Source organism: Nerophis ophidion, linkage group LG02 (genome assembly GCF_033978795.1).
Source record: "Nerophis ophidion isolate RoL-2023_Sa linkage group LG02, RoL_Noph_v1.0, whole genome shotgun sequence".
NCBI lineage: Eukaryota > Metazoa > Chordata > Actinopteri > Syngnathiformes > Syngnathidae > Nerophis > Nerophis ophidion.
Window position 1 is genome coordinate 70,055,928 of NC_084612.1, and position 23,756 is coordinate 70,079,683.

Consider the following 23,756-nt stretch of genomic DNA (forward strand, 5'->3'; position numbering starts at 1 on the left):
GCTACAATAATACTTCCATAAGAGCAGTGTCTATGAATATTGTCATTCATCAGGTCATTGTCATCTAAGGGCGTTCAATCGATCACAACTGGACTGTTTGGTTGGTTTTAGAAGACGTTTTACCACTATTCTATGGAGACTCCATCTCATAGACTTGGATTGGTCAGATCGAGTCCGACACTCAGATTGATAAGATCGAGTCCTACACTTAGATTGATAAGATCGAGTCCGACACTCAGATTGGTCAGATCGAGTCCGACACTTAGATTGGTCAGATCGAGTCCGACACTTAGATTGGTCAGATCGAGTCCGACACTTAGATTGATAAGATCGAGTCCGACACTCAGATTGGTCAGATCGAGTCCGACACTCAGATTGGTCAAATCGAGTCTGACACTTAGATTGATAAGATCGAGTCCGACACTTAGATTGATAAGATCGAGTCCGACGCTTAGATTGGTCAGATCGAGTCAGACGCTTAGATTGGTCAGATCGAGTCCTACACTTAGATTGGTTAGATCGAGTCCTACACTTAGATTGGTCAGATCGAGTCCGACAGTTAGATTGGTCAGATCGAGTCCGACAGTTAGATTGGTCGGATCGAGTCCGACGCTTAGATTGGTCAGATCGAGTCCTACGCTTAGATTGGTCAGATTGAGTCCGACACTTAGATTGGTCAGATCGAGTCCTACGCTTAGATTGGTCAGATTGAGTCCGACAGTTAGATTGGTCAGATTGAGTCCGACAGTTAGATTGGTCAGATTGAGTCAGACACTTCGATTGGTGAGATCTAGTCCAAGAGTTTGGTGCCAAAACCCAAATATTTACACTCCAAAAAAGCAGCGAAACGTCTTCCAAGACAAACCAAACAGTCCAGTTGCAATCATTAAATGCCCTGAGATTCCTGAAGAGCCCCTTTATTGCAAGATGTATGAGCAGGAGATTTGCATTTATACCAGCAGCTTTTTTAAAAGCAGGCTTCACTGCACTTCTTAAAAAAAAAAGCTCTGGCAACCATCCGTACGTCAGCTCCAGATGTGGGCGCTGTTATTATATTCTTCAGTGAAGATGCTAAGCTAGCGTGACGCTGCAGTTAAAATGTGACTAATGATAGCACTTAAGCACACACAGCAATGCTTGTGATGCTAATTGCTCAATGTTACGCTGTCGTATGTGACGGACGGGTGTTGTTGGTGCAACGCGCTCACCGTCGGATTTTGACGCCTTCTTCATTATCGGGACTGAAAAACTCGAAGGACTTGTAGATCTTCACACGCTCTCGGCGGTACTGACCCACGTTGAACTCTGGGACACATTGAAGACACAAATTATTCACTCTTGTTTATCACTGTTGATTGGTTCTGGGCCAGACTGTGGTGAAGAAGGAATTATTCATCATAAAATGTTCATAAATAGAGCATAAACTCTTTCTGCATGTAGTTTTTAACATTATGAGAACCATCGAGACATTAAATAACACATTTTAGTCACATTTAGATTCAGTAATCTCCCTGAAGCTCAGCCAATCAGTAGCCACGATACTGAACATTGGTTTGGTCTCACCTGGAGGCCAACACTACTGTAGTATCATATTTTGAATTATTACACAATATTTTTAAGCTGTATGCCAATAGAACAGGTAGACTATGCTTTGCAAAACAGTGATAGTGCTATAAACTGTGAGGGACGACTATTTCCATTTCAACCAAATCCAGAAATATTTGATTTAATTCACTGATCATGAAGATAGTTTCATCCTTTATTTATTAATGCAACCTACAAGTTCTATACTAATGCATTTGTTTATTCATATCTTTATTTTAGTTGAAATCTGCAATTACTTTATTTTGAGCGGTATAGCTCGGTTGGAAGAGTGGCCGTGCCAGCAACTTGAGGGTTGCAGGTTCGATTCCCGCTTCCGCCATCCTAGTCACTGCCGTTGTGTCCTTGGGCAAGACACTTTACCCACCTGCTCCCAGTGCCACCCACACTGGTTTAAATGTAACTTAGATATTGGGTTTCACTATGTAAAGCGCTTTGAGTCACTAGAGAAAAGCGCTATATAAATATAATTCACTTCACTTCACTCACTATTACCTTCCTTATCTCTGCACAAGCTATATTCTCTCACTTTTCAAATCCTATTAAAGCAATAATGCTATTTAGTTATTTATGTTGAATGACGTATTTCAACATGTTCATTAATTCTTCTTATTGACTTCTCACTATGTATTCATTTCTACAAATTGTACAACATTTTCTCTGACATCTGAACAAAGGAAGAAAAGATCACTATTTGCTGAGACATGGACGAGTGTTAGGATTAAATTAACTCTGCTACTTCCTAATCCTTTTCAACATGTTGAATGGTGCAGGTGGAACCATACAACTTTTTACCTTACAAAATGATACAAATATTGAAGCTTTGAGTATTGGCTTATATCGATACTAATCCAATTAGGTATCAGCAGGAAATATGCATACTTTTATTATTAGTAGTGAGGAATGGTAAAAGATGTTTGATGAAGTGAAATGAGTCTAACAGAACAAGGGGTATGACAAACACTAACTTATTTATTAATAACCATCGAGAATGGAGTTAGGCTGTCTTTAAAGGGGTCATATTATGTTTTTTTTTATAGATAGATAGATAGATAGATAGATAGATGGATACATAGATAGATGGATAGATCTTTATTGATTCTCCCAGGAAGTTTAAAATTCCAGCAGCAGGGTAGAGAATTGAGATATAAATTCAAAAGTAAATAATAAACAATGGGGGTATGTGTTATTGTTTTGCACCCCCCCCCCCCCCCCCCCCCCCCCAGTCTGATGGCGTTTGGGACCAAGGAGTTTTTGAGTCTATTAGTCCTGCACTTGGGATGAAGATTATAGGTCCTATTTAAGTTGAGGTGGATAGGTAATTGTTTTTCGGCAACACCAAGTGGTCACAATCATTCATTAAGTTAAAGGGGAACATTATCACAATTTCAAAAGGGTTAAAAACAACAAAAATCAGTTCCCAGTGGCTTGTTTTATTTTTCGAAGTTTTTTTAAAAATTTTACACCTCCCAGAATATCCCTAAAAAAAGCTTTAAAGTTCTTGATTTTCGCTATTTGCGATGCGACTATCCATTTCCCTGTGACGTCATACAGTGCTGCCAATACAAACAACATGGCGGTTACCACAGCAAGATATAGCGACATTAGCTCGGATTCAGACTCGGATTTCAGCGGCTTAAGCGATTCAACAGATTACACATGTATTGAAACAGATGGTCGGAGTATGGAGGCAGATAGCGAAAACGAAATTGAAGAAGAAATTGAAGCTATTGAGCGAATAGCTATTGAAGCTATTCCGCCATAGCATGGGTGTACCTAATGAAGTGGTCCATAGCATGGCTGCCTTATTAGCATCGCCGGTAAAATGTGCGGACCAAACGATCAGGACTTTCGCATCTTGTGACACTGGAGCAACTTAAATATGTCGATTGGTAAGTGTTTGTTTCGCATTAAGTGTGGGTATCTAGTTTCAAATGTAAATACAGCTAGTGTAAATAGCATGTTAGCATCGATTAGCTGGCAGTCATGCTGCGACCAAATATGTCTGATTAGCACATAAGTCAACAACATCAACAAAACTCACCTTTGTGATTTATTTGACTTAATCGTTGCAAATGTATCTGCAGGTTATCCATACATCTCTGTGCCATGTCTGTTTTAGTATCGCCGGTAAAATGTGGAGACACTCTGGCACATTCAATGGGAGTCTGGCGGCAGACACTCTGGCACATTCAATGGGGGTCTGGCGGCAGACACTTTCGCATCTTCGGGCCAGTGGTGCAACTTGAATCCCTCCCTGTTAGTGTTGTTACACCCTCCGACAACACACTGACGAGGCATGATGTCTCCAAGGTTCCAAAAAATAGTCGAAAAAATGGAAAATAACAGAGCTGAGACCCGGTGTTTGTAATGTGAAAATGAAAATGCCGGCTGTATTACCTCGGTGACGTCACGTTCTGACGTCATCGCTAAAAGACCGATAAACAGAAAGGCGTTTAATTCGCCAAAATTAACCCATTTAGAGTTCGGAAATCGGTTAAAAAAATACATGGTCTTTTTTCTGCAACATCAAGGTATATATTGACGCTTACATAGGTTCGGTGATAATGTTCCCCTTTAAGATCATGACGCAGTAAGTGGAATGATGCGGACCCGTTTGTTACTGGATACTTTCCAATACGCTTCTGCTTTGGAAACTTATTATATGCAACTATAATTATTTGATGCTTGTTTATATTGACAAATATGCTGTTTTAAACTGCAATATTGTTCCATTTTGATTATGTAGGTCTTCCGTTTGTGCTTAGCTGCTGTGTAGCCGCTGGGCCCTAACAGCCTAGAGCCTACCATGTTTACCTTCTGTAAGTGACTTGACTTAAATAGAAAAAAAAAGACTAACTCTGTGTGCTCACTGAAGGACGTTTAGATGTTAACTGGCTGTCCAGCTTTGCACAAGTAAACACCTTAAAGGACACGCATGCTGATATCATCCCGTACCTTTGTTTTTTTTTTTATCTTCGTAATCAGGTGATATTCGTATTTTCACAGTCAAATGTAGTAAATATGAAATATGAGTGTCAGACATTAGTGAGGGAGGATACCTTTGGTGGGCACTCCTATCCAGTTTAAGTAGCGTGTCAGCTTCTTGGAGATGTACGTCTTCCCTCTGGCTGGAAGTCCCACCGTCACGATGAGGGTGGGACAGTTGGTCATACAAACTGGGGGGAAAAGACACACATGGAGAGTCTTCACAATGTTATCTTACGTGGAACAAAGAAGAAGAAAAGAAATGCCACATTTATAATTGTATATGTTCATTAATGTGAATTTTATCATGTCGCAAAGTTATGACAAAAGGCAACTTCCTACAAAGGAGTTTTACTGTATATCTTTAAACAAATTTATTTTTGTGTCTAGTGGGACAGCAGAAGTTAAGTCGGAAAAGATGCAGTCGTTTATAAATTATTTAATGTTTCTCTACGGCCCGCTAGCAAATGCGTCACGGACCAATCCAATCTATCCAATCCACTTTATTTATATAGCACATTTAAACAACAATAACGTTTCCAAAGTGCTGCGCAGCCAAGTTAAAAACAATATTAAAAAAAACAATAGTATGCTCAACCAATGACTGAATAAAAACAAAAAATAAATAAATATAAAACCAATATAAAAAAAAACAATATAAAAACAAATATGATTAAAAACAATTTTAAAGGGTAAAATCAATTAAAACAGTAAAATAGAAATCAAAGTGTATAAAAAACACAGAGGACAAAGGACCACACAACTCACGTAGTGTTAAACGCCAAAGAATAAAAGTGGGTCTTAAGACGAGACTTAAAACACTCCACTGTGGAAGCAGTTTGAACATGGAGGGGCAGAGTGTTCCAGAGCTTAGGGCCGACCACAGAGAAGGCCCTGTCTCCCCTGGTCTTGGGCACCACGAGCTGGAACTGGCTCTCGGACCTCAGAGCGTGCGCAGGAATGTAGTAAATTTGGATGAAGTCCGAGCTATATTGTGTTGCCAGTCCATGTAAAGATTTAAAAACAAAAAGCAATGTTTTAAAATCAATTCTAAAATGAACAGGGAGCCAGTGCAAACTCTGAAGAATTGGGGTTATATGCTGGCGTTTCCTTGCCCCTGTTAAAAGTCCTGCTACCGCGTTCTGGACTAACTGCAACCGGGAGAGAGCTTTTGGCTGATGCCAGCATAAAGTGCATTGCAGTAGTCCAGGCCACTTGAAATAAAAGCATGCACGACTTATTCAAAAAGGTTAAAAGATAAAAACGGTTTAACCTTTACTAAAAGACGAAGGTGATAAAAACACGATTTTAAAACGCCATTGACTTGTTTGTCTAGTTTAAAATGGCTGTCTATAGTGACGCCAAGGCTAGTGACTTTGGGACGCAGATCATTTTGCAATGGTCCCAAGTCAGTGAGGGCCGGACCAAAAACTAAAATTTCCGTTTTTTCCTCATTCATTATTAAAAAATTCTGGGCTAACCAAGCCTTGACGTCACATAGACAGTTAAGAAGGGGTGTCAGGGGGCCGTGGCTTTTTGAAATCGGCATATCAATTTGCCAGTCATCTGCATAAAAGTGATAAAACACTCCATGTTTCTTAAAAATATCTCCAAGAGGACCAATGGTTGAGGACCACTGAACTACCAACTCAGTGGTCTTGTGCAGTGGTTCTCAACCTTTTTTCAGTGATGTACCCCCTGTGAAATTTTTTTTAATTCAAGTACCCCCTAATCAGACCAAAGCATTTTTGGTTGAAAAAAAAGAGATAAAGGAGTAAAATACAGCACTATGTCATCAGTTTCTGATTTATTAAATTGTACAACAGTGCTAAATATTGCTCATTTGTAGTGGTCTTTCTTGAACTATTTGGAAAAATATATATAAAAATAACTAAAAACTTGTTGAAAAATAAACAAGTGATTCAATTATAAATAAAGATTTCTACACATAGAAGTAATCATCAACTTAAAGTAGATGATTGTAATAGAGATCCATCTGGATTAACGAACTTAATTCTAAACATTTCTTTACAAAAAAAGAAATCTTTAACATCAATATTTATGGAACATGTCCACAAAAAAAATCAACACTGAATATTGCACTGTTGCATTTCTTTTCACAGTTTATGAACTTACATTCATATTTGGTTGAAGTATTATTCAATAAATATATTTATAAAGGATTTTTGAATTGTTGCTATTTTTGGAATATTTTTGAAAATTCTCACGTACCCTTTGGCATACCTTCAAGTATCCCCAGTGGTTCTCAAATGGGGTACTTTAACTTTACCTAAAGCACATAATATAGTGGGATTAATACAAATTTAGAAGGAATGGATCAATAATTGTCCAAATTGGTGTTTAAACATTCCGGTGACATTTTGACATAATGAGAGCAAAGACCAGGCTCCAATGAAGAAGTTCTCTGAGGGAACATAGAGAGCAGGTTGTGTAACAAAGTTGGCCATTTTTAAAGGGGAACATTATCACCAGACCTATGTAAGCGTCAATATATACCTTGATGGTGCAGAAAAAAGACCATCTATTTTTTTAACCGATTTCCGAACTCTAAATGGGTGAATTTCGGCAAATTAAACGCCTTTCTGTTTATCGCGCTGGAAGCGATGACGTCAGAATGTGACGTCGCCGAGGTAACACACCCACCATTTTCATTTTCACATTACAAACACCGGGTCTCAGCTCTGTTATTTTCCGTTTTTTGACTATTTTTTGGAACCTTGGAGACATCATGCCTCGACGGTGTGTTGTCGGAGGGTGTAACAACACTAACAGGGAGGGATTCAAGTTGCACCACTGGCCCGAAGATGCCAAAGTGTCTGCCGCCAGACCCCCATTGAATGTGCCAGTGTCTCCACATTTGACCGGCGATGCTAAGGCAGACATGGCACAGAGATGTATGGATAACCTGCAGATGCATTTGCAACGATAGTCAACGAAATCACAAAGGTGAGTTTTGTTGATGTTGACTGCCAGCTAATCGATACTAACATGCTACGCTAATCGATGCTAACATGCTATTTACCGGCGGTGCTAAAGCAGACATGGAACAGAGATGTATGGATAACCTGTAGATGCATTTGCAACTATATTACGTTTCCTTCCACCCACATTTAATGCGAAAAAAACACTTACCAATCGACGGATTTAAGTTGCTCCAGTGTCAAAAGATGCGAAAGTCCTGATCGTTTGGTCCGCACATTTTACCGGCAATGCTAACGCAGCTATTCGGCCATGCTATGGCTATGAATAGCGTCAATAGCTATTCGCTCAATAGCTTCAGTTTCTTCTTCAATATTTTCATACTCCAGCCATCTGTTTCAATACATGCGTAATCCGTTGAATCGCTTAAGTCGCTGAAATCCGAGTTTGAATCCGAGTTAATGTCACTATATCTTGCTGTGGTATTCCCATTGTTTGTTTACATTGGCAGCACTGTGTGACGTCACAGGGAGATGGCCAGTGTCTTCGCAGAGAGCCGAAAATAAGGCACTTTAAAGCTTTATTTAGGGATATTCCGAGACCGGTAAAATTTTTAAAAAACTTCAAAAAATACAACACGCCACTGGGAACTGATTTTTATTGTTTTTAACCCTTTTGAAATTGTGATAATGTTCCCCTTTAAAAGTTAGTAACAAAAGCAAAGGTCATTTTAGCTTCATCCTGACATCTCAATATCCCGAGGTGCTTGATAGCCATGTACGAGGGTCCTGTCAGCTTCTTCTCATTTGGGGGAAAAAAAAAAAAAAAGCGGTGCTGGACTCGTGTCAATCGTTTGGCGTGACCTCGCTGCAAAACAGGCAGAAGCTTGACTCAGCAGAAACACGACCACCTGCAGAGAGCTATCCACTCTGGTAGCAGTTGGCGGGAGTGGCGTTAAAGCACACACACACACACACACACACACACACACACACAAACACACACACAAACACAAACACACACACACACACACACGCACACACACGTTAGTACTATGTGCAGCAGGTCACATGAGGGCCAAATGGGCGGTATAGCTCGGTTGGTAACTTGAGGGTTCCAGGTTCGATCCCCACCTCGGCCATCCTAGTCACTGCCGCTGTGTCCTTGGGCAAGACACGTTACCCACCTGCTCCCAGTGCTACCCACACTGGTTTAAATGTAACTTAGATTGGGTTTTCACTATGTAAAGCGCTTTGAGTCGCTAGAGAAAAGCACTATATAAATAATAGTTCACAAAGTAAGTTCCATCACGTCCTGCCTGAAGATGGTTAGAGTTTGAGCGGGACAGGCGAAGAAGAGAAAAGTGATGCTGCACATCCATCTGCTGCATCTTACCGCGTCTCTGGACTATGTGGCCGCTTTTGCCTGGCAACCAGATCTTCCTCAGCGGGTTCTGGGTCAGCTCCCGCGGGGAAGTGTCCGGGAAAAATTCCTCTTTGTCTAACATCCTTTTTTTTACGCTGCCTGACTGTGGTGGACAAGGTTGCTCCCGCAGTGGGGTCTGAGTGGGGCTGCAGTTGGGGGGGGATGTCTCATATCAGCTGAGGAACAGCAGTTGGACGCTACCGTAATGGCAGCAAGAGTGCGCAGCAAGAATCAGGCGGCAAAAACATGCATGAGCCCATGTCCAGTTGAAAGGCTTCTTCTGTCCTACCAAACATCGCCACCTTGTGTGCAACAACAAACTACACATCTCTTTCCAAAGTTCCAACTTCCATTTTTAAATGCATTTTTTTCCCCATTTATAATGAAGTATCAGTAAATAAACAAGCGTATTCATACAAGTACTTGAATACATGTGGTCCGTAAACAACTTATTACTTTTTACAACTACATTCAAACTTGTTTTACCTTTTAATTCAATCAAAATATATGTTTTTCTGTGACAAACTCAAAAATGTTTGTTTGACCAGATTGACTATTTTATTGACGCACATTATTACAATACAAGATATGCTGTTGATTGATTGATTGAAACTTTTTTTAGTAGATTGCACAGTACAGTACAGTACATATTCCGTACAATTGACCACTAAATAGTGGAACGCTCTCCCTGACCACCTGAGGGCACTTCAGACTGTGGATGCTTTTAAAAAAGGCTTAAAAACACATCTTTTAAAAAAAGCCTTTGTATAGAAATGCATTCTGGTTCTACCTATTGGGCAGTTTCTAGTTTTATATTTGATCTATTTTCATTATCTTTATATTATTATTACTATTTTTTTTACACTGTGGCACTTTGAGGTTGTTTGCTCAACGTAAAGTGTTTTTTTTTACAAATAAAATATATTAATATTATTGTTATAGTTTTTGATTGATTGAAACTTTTTAGTAGATTGCACAGTACACTACATATTTCGTACAATTGACCACTAAATGGTAACACCCGAATAAGTTTTTCAACTTGTTTAAAGTAGGGGTCCACGTTAATCAATTCATGGTCAAATTTAAGTTAACGCTCATATTGTCATAACTAGTTCAAAGGCAAACTTAATGAAAAAAAAAAGTAATTTATAGAGCCATTGCTTATTAGAATAATTTACCACTCTATATTTGTCTGATTATTAAATCAGCTTATTTTTATTTTTTTTTTATTTTCAAAGATTGCAAAAGGTATTTAGTGGAATGGCAATGACTAGTTGAGGGAATAACTTTAAACTAAATTAATTTGTGTTATTCCATACCAGTGTTGATTTTTCATGTTGATGGAATTAAATCATTTTTAAACATATTCATACATATAATGATGAACTATACCAGTGGTTCTCAAATGGGGGTACGCGTACCCCTGGGGGTACTTGAAAGTATGCCAAGGGGTACGTGAGATTTTTTATTTTAATATTCTAAAAATAGCAACAATTCAAAAATCCTTTATAAATATATTTATTGAATAATACTTCAAGAAAATATGAATGTGAGTTCATAAACTGTGAAAAGAAATGCAACAATGCAATATTCAGTGTTGACAGCTGGATTTTTTGTGGGCATGTCCCATAAATATTGATGTTAAAGATTTATTTTTTTGTGAAGAAATGTTTAGAATTAAGTTGATGAATCCAGATGGATCTCTATTACAATCCCCAAAGAGAGCACTTTAATTTGATGATTACTTCTATGTGTAGAAATATTTATTTATAATTGAATCACTTGTTTATTTTTCAACAAGTTTTTAGTTATTTTTATATATATTTTTACAAATACTTCAAGAAAGACCACTACAAATTAGCAATATTTTGCACTTATACAATTTAATAAATCAGAAACTGATGACATAGTGCTGTTTTTTACTTCTTTATCTCTTATTTTTCATCCAAAAGTGCTTTGCTCTGATTATGGGGTACTTGAATTAAAAAAATGTTCACAGGGTGTACATCACTGAAAAAAGGTTGAGAACCACTGAACTATACTATGAACTCATGTACAGTCTTGTAGTTTAATTGTTGTGTTTTGCAATGTTTTAATTTCATTTGTATCATGTAATGTAAGACTAGCTGACTGCTAATGGGGTTTCAAATAAACATATTTATTTATGCACAAAAGCAAACGGGAAGGCATTACCGTAAAACCAGGGGTAGTGAGCGAGAGACGCAAGAGAAAAATAACACACTCCTGCCATGCACGGCGCGTGTACAGCGCGTGCAGCAGTGACCTCAGCCAATCAGAGAGCAGACCGGAAGCCCGACAGCCAATGAGAGAAGTCGCTTAGCACAACAACAGAACGTGCTGCGCTGCTTTTACAATAACATCTGGTGGTGGCAGAAGTCATCGTTTTTATACTTTTCACCTCACAATCAGTCCTAAACTGCACTTAATTCTCCTTGCACAGTGTCAATATATGATCAAAGAACATTATGAAATATGAAGGAAACGATAGGTTGCCGTATTGAACACAAATACAAATATAATATTTAAAATCAAAATAAGTACTTCGGGGATTACCAAGCATTATTGTTTGACTTCGAAGAATTTAAAGACAACAAATATCTATCTAAATGCTTATTTGAGCAGACTAAAAAAATAAATAAAAAATCACATGTAATGACAAAAAGTGACCAGCAGAGGGAGCCGTGGGACCATGCGGTGAAAGCGCCGAACGATAAATCATCTGCACGACTACCAATGTTCAAGGTAACCAGGTTTCAAGGTTGAGACAAGCAATAGATGGAAAAAAACAACTGCATAAATAAAAAAATATATATATTTGTTCCATGTCACTAGCACAGATTTAATATAAAATTGTTTCAAAGATACAAACACAGACGTTTATGGGTATGAGATGTTTGTCAGCGCTAATGCTTGCACAGACTGTCAATCCTGTAAATCAGGCGTGTCAAACTCAAATACAGAGTGGGCCACAATTTTAAACTGAACAAAGCCGCGGGCCAAGGTAGAACAAATTAACCTTTTAATAGGGACCCAAACAAGTTTTGCATTGAATATTAAACGAGCAAGGCTTGTATAACTTTATAGTGACATGCAAAATCGATTTTCAAATATTGTAGCATCCCGGAAGAGTTAGTGCTGCAAGGGGTTCTGGGTATTTGTTCTGTTGTGATTATGTTGGGTTACGGTGCAGATGTTCTCCCTAAATTTGGTTGTCATTATTGATTGGTGTGGGTTCACACTGTGTCGCATATTTGTAACAGTGTTAAAGTTGTTTATACGGCCACCCTCGGTGTGACCTGTACGGCGGTTGACCAAGTATGCAATGCATTCACTTGTTTGTGTGTAAAGTCCGCATATAGTATGTGACTGGACCGACACAATGTTTGTATGGAGAAAAAGCGGACGGGACGACAGGTTGTAGAGGACGATGAATGCAGTGCCTTTAAGACACGTCCCCAATGATGTTGTTTGGGTGGAAATCGAGAGAAATTCGGGAGAATGGTTGCCCTGGGTGATTTTCGGCAAGGGCACTGAAATTCGGGAGTCTCCCGGGAAAATCTGGAGGGTTGGTAAGTATGAGTATTAGCGGTGAATGCGGTGTTATAATACCGGCGGGCCAGCTCTAATGTTAATTTGATATTGCCTCAAGGGCCAAATTAAATTACACGGTGGGCCAAATTTGGCCCGCGGGCCAGAGTTTGACACCCATGCTGTAAATTCATTAGGTGTGATTTATAGCGAATAAAGCAACATTTTTAATTGTGTTTTGGTGCACGCCTTATGTTTAGTAAATAAGATGGCTTTAAAGACCTACTGAAAGCCACTACTACCGACCACACAGTCTGATAGTTTATATATCAACGATGAAATATTAACATTGCAACACATGCCAATACGGCCTTTTTAGTTTACTAAATTACAATTTTAAATTTCCCACAGAGTTTCTTGTTGAAAACGTCGCGGAATGATGACGCGTGCGCGTGACGTCACGGACTGTCAGGAAATATTAGCGCAGCACCACTTGCGGCTAAAAGTCGTCTCTTTTCATCGCTTAATTAAACAGTATTCGGGACATCTTTGCTGCTGAACCATTATTAATTTGTTCAATTAATAATGGCGAAGTCAAAGTAGAGCGATGGAGTTGAGAAGCTTTAGCCTTTAGCCACACAAACACACGGTGATTCCTTGTTTAAAATTCCCGGAGGTGAAGCTTTACTATGGATCAGAGCGGTAAAGCGAACATGGATCCCAACCACTTGTCAACCGTCAGGTTTTGGTGAGAAAATTGTGTTCAAAAGTCGCTTTTTACCCGAGATTTGTGGAGTTTGCGCCGTCCTTGTATCTGCCGTGACTTCCATCAGACACTGGCCTCAAGACACGCGTGGACACACCCCTCCGACTATCAGGTACTATTTAATCTCACTAAAACACTAGCAACACAACAGAAAGATAAGGGATTTCCCAGAATTATCCCTGTAAATGTGTCTAAAAACATCTGAATCCGTCCCAATGCAATCGCCTTTTTTTCCCCCTAGTCCTTCGCTATCAATATCATCATCCACGAATCTTTCATCCTCCCTCAAATTAATGGGGAAATTATTGTTTTCTCGGTCCGAATAGCTCTTGCTGCTGGAGGCTCCCATTATAAACAATGTGAGGACGAGAGGAGCCCTCACCCTTGTGACGTCATCGTCTGCTACTTCCCGTACAGGCAAAGCTTTTTTATCAGCACCAAAAGTTGCAAATTTTATCGTCGATGTTCTCTTCTACTAAATCCTTTCAGCAAATATATGGCAATATAGCGAAATGATCAAGTATGACACATAGAATGGACCTGCTATCCCCGTTTAAATAAGAAAATGTCATTTCAGGAGGCCTTTAAAAGGGAACATTATCACCAAACCTATGCAAGCGTCAATATATACCTTGATGTTGCAGAAAAAAGACCAAGTATTTTTTTAACCGATTTCCGAACTCTAAATGGGTGAATTTTGGCAAATTAAACACCTTTCTGTTTATCGGTCTTTTAGCGATGACGTCAGAACGTGACGTCACCGAGGTAACACACCCGCCATTTTCATTTTCACATTACAAACACCGGGTCTCAGCTCTGTTATTTTCCATTTTTTCGACTATTTTTTGGAACCTTGGAGACATCATGCCTCGTCGGTGTGTTGTCGGAGGGTGTAACAACACTAACAGGGAGGGATTCAAGTTGCACCACTGGCAAGAAATCTGCCGCCAGACCCCCATTGAATGTACCAGAGTGTCTTCACATTTTACCGGCGATGCTAAGACAGACATGGCACAGAGATGTGTGGATAACCTGCAGATGCATTTGCAATGATTAAGTCAACTAAATCACAAAGGTGAGTTTTGTTGATGTTGTTGACTTGTGTGCCAATCAGACATATTTGGTCACGGCATGACTGCTAGTTAATCGATGCTAACATGCTACGCTAATCGATGCTAACATGCTATTTACGCTAGCTGTATGTACATTTGAAACTAGATACCCACATTTAATGCGAAACAAACACTTATCAATCGACGGATTTAAGTTGCTCCAGTGTCACAAGATGCGAAAGTCCTGGTCGTTTGGTCCGCACATTTTACCGGCGATGCTAATAAGGCAGCCATCCTATGGGCCACTTCATTAGGTACACTCATGCTATGGCCGAATAGCGTCAATAGCTATTCGCTCAATACCATCAATTTCTTCTTCAATTTTGTTTTCGGTATCTGCCTCCATACTCCGACCATCTGTTTCAATACATGCGTAATCTGTTGAATCGCTTAAGCCGCTGAAATCCGAGTCTGAATCCGAGCTAATGTCGCTCTATCTTGCTGTGCTAACCGCCATGTTGTTTGTATTCGCAGCACTGTATGACGTCACAGGGAAATGGACAGTCACATCGCAAATAGCGAAAATCAAGAACTTTAAAGCTTTTTTTTTAGGGGTATTCCGGGAGGTGTAAAATTTTGAAAAAAACTTCGAAAAATAAAACAAGCCACTGGGAACTGACTTTTATTGTTTTTAACCCTTTTGAAATTGTGATAATGTTCCCCTTTAAATCAGAACTGTACTTTTCTGGAATTGTACCTATCATTCACAATCCCTATCTTTTTTTATGCCTTCTAAAATACAGCAAGTACGAGGTGGCTAACCATGCAACTGGTGGGGTCTAATCTGCCCATAAAGACCTCTAAAAAAAACCATCCTAAAACCGCCAACAATACTGCATTTACATCTCGTGACCTGAATATTAACCAAGTATTAGAAACATTGTTATTATAAGCACCAAGGCATACAAACAATTTTTAGTGGCGCCATGGTCACAGAGAGCTGACTAGCTTGTGCAGCTATTGAAATACTGAGCAGCTGCATCCCCTCTGTGTTGGTAAAAGTTAATTCTACATTATAGACCATGCCTCGGACCTGGACAGTAGAAGGTTGTGGCCGTAAACCGAAAAGTTTGTCAACGTTGACATTCAATTAAGACCCGGAGATCCTGACATTTTAATGTGTAATGGGAATGTGATTCTATGTGTAACTTTGCTGCCTCTTAGCCAAGACTCCCTTGGAGAAGAGGTTCTTAATCTCAATGGGATTTTTTTCTGGTTAAATAAATATAAGAAAGACACAAAAAGAAGCTTGTTTGTGTCACTTTTTTATTTTACCTGAAGCTGGATTATGATTAATTCTTAATCTAAAAAAGGGAGATAAATATCCCATCAGTCGGCATCCCATTGAGAGCAGACATTGTAGAGTAAGTGATCGGTAGTTTGTATTTCTTGTTTAGCACTTAGCAATAGTGCTACTTGCTGAATGTGCATATCACTCAGCTTCTAAAACATAGAGAGATAGATAGATAGATAGATAGATAGATAGATAGATAGATAGATAGATAGATAGATCATTTTCCTTCAGGAAAATTAACATGTAGCACATCCTCCTTATATTCAGGCTCAAAAACGGTTCTGGATCAGCATTTGTTCGAAAGAAGTCGTCGTTCATGAAGTCTGTCATGATTGTTGTTGACGGAAATAGCAAAGACTGTAATCTGTCTCAAATGAACGCACTGTGGTATGTTTAAAATTACCAAAATATATTAATATTCAATTGTATGATTACGGTATGCCTGTTACATTACTTAATTCCTTGAAATTTGTTGTTTTTTTTAAGAGCGCTTTCTAGGCGAAATAGAGCGAATCACATTGGCTACATTGTTAGCTGACTTTTGCTAGCATTTATTTACGAGTTAGAACGCATAAAAAAATAAAAACGTGTGCTTGTCTTACATATGGATTGTGAATGACATACATTTAAAAAAGGTGCAGTCTCCCTTTAAATGATTGAAAACATCCCAGGGGTGGATCCCGATTTTTTGAGGTGGTGTACAACCATTAAAAAAAACAAATCACAAAGGAATGCACCATCTCCAAGTTAATTACAAGGACTTTTCATAAATCATACAGAAGACCGTGGGTGTGTTTAGAAGGACTGGACACTTTCCAACCAACTATGTTGATGGACATGTCCTTGTTTTTTGACAGTCCGTTAAAGCTGTTCTTAGCAGGAGCAACACTATTTGACACTGTCCATTTTTCACTGACACCTACCAAACTTGAAAAAATATAAATAATTATTACATTAAATAAGTACCACCTCTATCAAACAAAGGCCACTTTGGTATATTTTTAATATAGTTTAAAGGCTTTAAAAATGCATACAGTTTCTTCTCGTTGCATTGTGTCTTCTTCCCATTTTTGCCGGGTTCTTTTTGTTTAATTTCTTGTTAGCTTCTTTGTCAGAAGACAAGTCAAAGCCAAAGTTCTCTTTATTGTCGATTTTTCAACATGTGCTAGACATACAGGAACATCCAAAACAGATTTGTCTGTGAACCATGGTGTGAGCTAACTATAAAATGAATGAAAACACTTTTGTAACTTTGAATGGTAATGCATACAAAAACATAAACAACGTATGTGCGTTCAGAGTGAAGTACTTCAATTATGAGTGTGTAGTATTTATTTATGGCAATAAAACTAGCAAATATGTCATCTGTATTCAAAGTGAAGATGGAAAGTACAGCTCCAAATTTCGATAATAAAGATGAATAAATATAAAAAAGTTATTTTCTCCGGTCAAGTCTTGTTTTCTATTACTTCAGGTTATCAGGACATACTTGGGCAAAAAAAAAAAGTAAAATATTGATATTTTTTACAATTATGGAAGAAAAGTAGTTGACATTTGGGCAATAACAATAACAACAACACTTGCTTATCTTGCACTAACCAGTTAGGGTGAGCAAGGTGCATTCACAATCTCCTGGATTTATGAGCGTCAAACATTACAAAACAAAGTAGACGTTTTTCACACATTTTCTATGTTCTGTATTGCTGCTGGGAGAATGATAGTTTGTTGTAGATTTTTTTTTTTTATGTACTACTTAGTTATCATTTAATGTACATCATTGAAGTATTTACATTATTAGTCTGTTCAACCTTTTCATTTATTTGAGTAGTAGTTCGGGCACTGTTTTAAAAGTACCAATTTGGTACTAGTATGGGGTAAAGTGTAGAGCAGGGGTCTGCCACTCGGGGGGGCCGTGAAAGTAGTGGTATGTTTCCCACAAATGTAAATGTCTTAAATACATAGACATTGAGCCCAAAACACTGTCCTATAGTTGAATCTGAATAAATACTAACATAAACCATTGTTATATACTCTACATCAGGGGTCATAAACGCGGTGCCCGCGGGCACCAGGTAGCCCATAAGGACCAGATGAGTCGCCCGCTGGCCTGTTCTAAAAATAGCTCAAATAGCAGCACTTACCAGTGAGCTGCCTCTACTTTTTAAATTTTATTTATTTACTAGCAAGCAGTTCTGGCTTTGCTCGACATGTTTAATTCTAAGAGAGACAAAACACAAATAGAATTTGAAAATCCAAGAAAATATTTTAAAGACTTGGTCTTCACTTGTTTATATAAATTCATTTTTTTTTTTTTTTCTTTGCTTCTTATAACTTTCACAAAGACAATTTTACAGAAAAAATAGAACCTTAAAAATGATTTTAGGATTTTTAAACCTTTTAACTTCCTTCCTCTTCTTTCCTGACAATGTAAATCAACGTTCAAGTTTTTTTTTTTTGTAAAGAATAATAAATACATTTTAATTTAATTCTTTATTTTAGCTTCTGTTTTTTCGACGAAGAATATTTGTGAAATATGTCTGCAAACTTATGATTAAAATTCAAAAAAATTATTCTGGCAAATCTAGGAAATCTGTAGAATCAAATTTAAATCTTATTTCAAAGTCTTTTGAATTTCTTTTCAAATTTTTGTTCTGGAAAATCTAGAAGAAATAATGATTTGTCTTGTTAGAAATATAACTTGGTCCAATTTGTTATATATTCTAACAAAGTGCAGATTGAATTTTAACCTATTTAATCAAAATTCTAAAATTAATCTTAATCAGGAAAATTACTAATGATGTTCTATAAATTATTTTTTTATTTTTTTCAAAAAGATTCAAATTAGTTAGTTTTTCTATTAATTTTTTTCGGTTGAATTTTGAATTTTAAAGAGTCGAATTTGAAGATAAACTATGTTTCAAAATTTTATTTTAATTTTTTTCATGTTTTCTCTTCTTTTAAACCGTTCAATTAAGTGCTTTTTTCATCATTTATTCTCAACAAAATACCTTCCGTAAAAGGAAAAAAATGTACGACGGAATGACAGACAGAAATACCAATTATATATATTATATATATATATATATATATATATATATATATATATATATATATATATATATATATATATATATATAAAGGTAAATTGAGCAAATTGGCTATTTCTAGCAATCTATTTAAGTGTGTATCAAACTGGTAGCCCTTCGCATTAATCAGTACCCAAGAAGTAGCTCTTGGTTTCAAAAAGGTTGGTGACCCCTGCTCTACATGTTAGCATTTACGCTAGCTAGTGATTAGCATTGTAGTTGGCAGCTAACAATTAATTCTCTCGTAGCCTGCTAAAGATATGCACTCTAGTTGCCTGCTTGCGATTAACGCTCTAGTTACCTGCTAGCGATTAGCGCTGTAGTTACCTGCTAGCGATTATCGCTCCAGTTGTCTGTTGGTGTTTAGCGTTCATGATGTCTGCTAGCGATTAGCGTTCACATTGTCAGCTAGCAATTAGCGCTCTAGTTGCCAGCTAAAAAATAACGCTCTAGTATCCAGCTAATGATTATCGCTCCAGTTGACAGCTAGCGATGGGCGCGCTAGTTGCCAGCTAATAATTATCGCTCCAGTTGTCAGCTAGCAACTAACCTGCTAGTTGCCAGCTGGTGATTAAAGCACTATTTGCCAGCTATCTATTAGCGGCACAGTACTGGTATTATTTGAATAAGATTAGTACTGCACAACAACAACAACAACTAGGTACCTTTAGGACCAGTTAAATGCAAAACACAATCATAATTTCATACAAAATATATAAGTAGGGTGTCCCCGCTCCTTCTTTCCATCAGTGTGGGGGTCCTTGGCATACAAAACGTCAAAGACCCCTGGTGTAAACCAGGGCCCGCAAACTTTTTGACTCGGGGGCCGGGCTGTAAAATGATATATGTATATATATATATATATATATATATATATATATATCTATATATATATATATATATATATATATATATAGATATATATATATATATATATATATATATATATATACATATAACATATAATATATATATACAAATAAAACTGCATTTTCCCATCTATAACGTGATGATGTCACATTTTTAGACAATGTGATTTGCCTGAGCAGCTAGGAGACACCGAGAGTAACAAGTGGTAGAAAATGGATTAGAAAGGGCAGATTTAAACAAATAATAATGAAAAATTATTTTATTTTTATAAACTTTGGACTTCCCGTGGGCCGTATCCGGCACGTGGGCCGTAGTTTGGGGACCCCTGGTGTAAACAATACCCACCCCTATTAGCGAGGTCAACCTGATATTTCATGGTTTGGCAGTTTTCTATTCTTGCATTTCAACTATCTTATTGTTGCCCATTGCCGCTTTTTGTTTTGCATTTTGCACTGTTGGCCTTTTTTTGCACGGTGGCCACTGAGCGCCACACCTGTTTTGTTGTCGCGACGCCCAATGACAATAACAGCTACTCTTTTGTGAAATGCAACAAAATGAGCACCTGGAGAGCAGCAAAGCGTGAAAAAACATGTGATAAATTTGTTTTGTTTTTTTAAAAAGCGTGTCGTCATGTCTGTGATTGTGTTGACCATATTTGGTTGTCTATTAAAAGGTTTATTGGAAGAGGGGCCTTTTTTTTTCTGAGGTGCATCGCAATGCTCGTTGTCCACTTCCTGTCCCTCGCTTTTAACTCGTACCGTTTGGGGAATAAATATACCGTCACACCCCGAGCTGGTACTAGCTAGTAGCATATTGGAGACGACGACGACAACAACCACAACAAGGCAGGGACGTCCACTATTAGTGTTTTATGAGCACACAACCAGGAAACCGCACCACTGCCGCCTACAAATCAATTAAACACAATAACACAACACCCTTGCAGACACACACACACACACACACCAGCCCCGCTTGCAGCATAAAAAGAGATTCAGAGCGAGAGGGTGAACTTTCCCCTAGATCTTGCTCTACTCATCGAGCAAGGGAGGGGCGGCGGCGGCGGCGGCGAAGGGAACATCCTGATTTATTTGTTGTGATTATTCACAGAAGCAGTGATACACAACAGGAGAAGCAAACAGAACACTTTAGGCAGGAATACAAGATGGATGTTGGAAGATGACTGCAGTTGACACACACACACACACACACACCAACATGTTGCACACACCCCTCCTTAATTTAGCACATGTGTCAGGATGCTTCGACAGCCTGCCTGCACATATGAAACCTGCAAGGGCCACAGGACCTGATTAAGGTGAACACAAACACACACTGTTAAAAAAAAAAAATCACATGACTTTATACAAAAAAAAACAGCCCTCGCAGGGAACATAAATTACATAATAGCCCATTTGTGTTATGACGGAGTCACTGGAATTTATAGGACACAGTATGAGAGCACAGACAGTTTTAATAAGGCAACTTCCACTGCAACAACACATTTTCGCATTAACACACTAACAGGACCAGATAGACAAGAATTACAAGTGTTTATCCTTTGGATGCACGTTTTATTCAGTCTGTTCATTGCTGATAAAATGCCACAAATGCCAAAAACATGCATACTATCTCCTGGGTTCTGTTCAGTTTCGGTTTATTTCGAACATGCATACAACACAACGTAAGTCGTCACATATTTGCAGTTGTTTCATAACAGCACGTCCGAAATGGAATAGGAAGAAGCTGTGTTGATTTAATCCTACCCCTTTTCATAGCATAGCAGTTTTATCCTATTTCCTTGTTCTCTGTAACATACTGGTGAACAAATTAAGAATAAATAAATAATATACCATAGTAAGTAAACAAATAAATACAAAACTAATCTTTACTCTCTGGTGTACCAAACGTTAGCTGGGATAGGCTCCAGCTCAATAGGACAAGGGCTCTAGAAAATGGACGGAGGACTATTATCTTTATTTGATATTTTAGATGATTTTATCAGTAGATTTTTTTCTATATATTTTCATTAACTGACATCTTTGAAAGTGTTTGACCTTCCGTGGAATGTTTTTAAAGCAAAAACGTACAAATAAAAATGCCACAAATCTCGTAAAGACAAGCTGTGAAGTTAATAATTATGGGCATAACCAGGAAGTATGGTGATCATGCTTCATTCAATATATTTGGGAACTTTAAATAAGTGATTGATTGATTGAGACTTTTAATAGTACATTGCACAGTACAGTACATGTTCTGTACAATTGACTACTAAATGGTAACACCCCAATAACTTTTTCAACACGCGGTCCACATTAATCAATTCATGGTAAAAAAAAAATCTGTTGTTGAGTGAAGTTTGAGTTTATTTTCGAGCATGCATGCATACAACATGATGCCTCACAATTTCCAGTTTCTTTATTCAACATGTTCGAAAAGGAGTAGCAAGAAGCAGAGCTTATTTAATCCTACCCCTGTTTTCTTTCCATAGCAGTTGCTAAAACTTTTTGTTCACTTCCTGTTCTAAATGTATTCACAATACACTCCATAAGTCAGGAACTGGGCAATTATTTTACTTGGGGGGCCAGATTTAGATATCTGGGGTCCGCTTGATGTACTTTTACAAACATTAATACAAAACCTCATAATAATGTTTGAAAGCTAAAAAAGTTATGACGCAGCGCCTTGAAAAACGGAGTGGAATTTGACATTTTTTTTTACTGAATGAGACACCCAGAATGTACATGAAAATAAAGAATGTGGGATTTACAATATTAACTATGAATGATAAAACACTGAATATTGACAACATATTTTACAATCAACCGAAACACAACCAAAATGCAACAAACAGTGAAAAATGAACGCGAAGAGTACCAAAAAAACCCACCTAAAATCTGAGATATCTCATAGTGACCAAAGTAACTAATTAGATCAGTGGTTCTCAACCTTTCTTCAGTGATGTGAACATTTTTTTAATTCAAGTACCCCTAATCAGATCAAAGCATTTCTTTGTAGTGGTCTTTCTTGGACTATTTGGAAAAAAATATATAAATATAACTAAAAATGTGTTAAAAAAATAAACAAGTGATTCAATTGTACATAAAGATTTCTACATATAGAAGTAATCCTCAATTTAAAATGCCCTCTTTGGGGATTGTAATAGAGATCCATCGGGATTCTTGAAACTTAATTCTAAACATTTCTTCACAAAAAAATACATCTTTAACATCAATATTTATGGAACATGTCCACAAAAAATCTAGCTGTCGACACTGAATATTGCATTGTTACAGTTTATGAACTTACATTCATATTTTGTAGAAGTATTATTCAATAAATATATTTATAAAGGATTTTTGAATTGTTGCTATTTTTAGAATATTTAAAAAAAAATCTCACGTACCCCTTGGCATACCTTCAAGTACCCCCAGGGGTATGCGTACCCCCATTTGAGAACCACTGAATTAGATGACCATAGTAACTAATTAGATGAGCATAGAGAGGTTGATTGGCAACACTATATTGGCCCTAGAGTGTAAAAGTTGTCTTTCTCTCTGTGTTGGCCCTGTGATGAGGCGGCGACTTGTCCAGGGTGTACTAAAACACAAAATATGTCACATTTTCCCCCAAAAATATTTTAAAGTGGAAAATTTAACGTGACGTAATTGGACCCTTAAATAGGTCAATAATTCATAATGACATGGATTTTGATTCATTATTATTTTTTAAAGAAAGAAACAAACTGCATGGCAGCTTTGTGTTATTAGAGTAAACATTGCAACATTTTCTTGTTACATTTCACCTGTTTGCTCCTTTATATCACTTTTTACGTTTTAAAAAAATTTCAATCGTATTTTTAAAATGTGCCGTGGGGCCGTTAAAAAATTACCTGCGGGCCGCACTTTGGACACCACTGGCTTAATTCATTGTTGTGTTATTGTGCGGATGTTCTCTCGAAATATGTTTGGCGCATATTTGTAACAGTGTTAAAGTTGTTTATACGGCCACCCTCAGTGTGACCTGTATGGCAGTTGATCAAGTATGTCTTGATTGGTGGACAATTCACTACCTCGCTCTCTGTTTGACTGTGGCAGCATGCGCGCACTAGGGTTGGGTATAGA

General features: G+C 37.8%; 1 protein-coding gene across 1 annotated transcript in view; it reads right to left on the minus strand.

Moving 5' to 3' along the window:
• The window catches only part of pfkfb4b (6-phosphofructo-2-kinase/fructose-2,6-biphosphatase 4b), a 25,510-nt gene extending 16,403 nt beyond the window's left edge, over positions 1-9,107 (minus strand). The window contains 3 exon segments of the mRNA XM_061889697.1: positions 1,209-1,305; positions 4,665-4,781; positions 8,926-9,107. Coding sequence (XP_061745681.1) covers positions 1,209-1,305; positions 4,665-4,781; positions 8,926-9,037 — 326 coding nt within the window. The 5' untranslated portion in view covers positions 9,038-9,107.
• Positions 9,108-23,756: the final 14,649 nt, after the last annotated feature.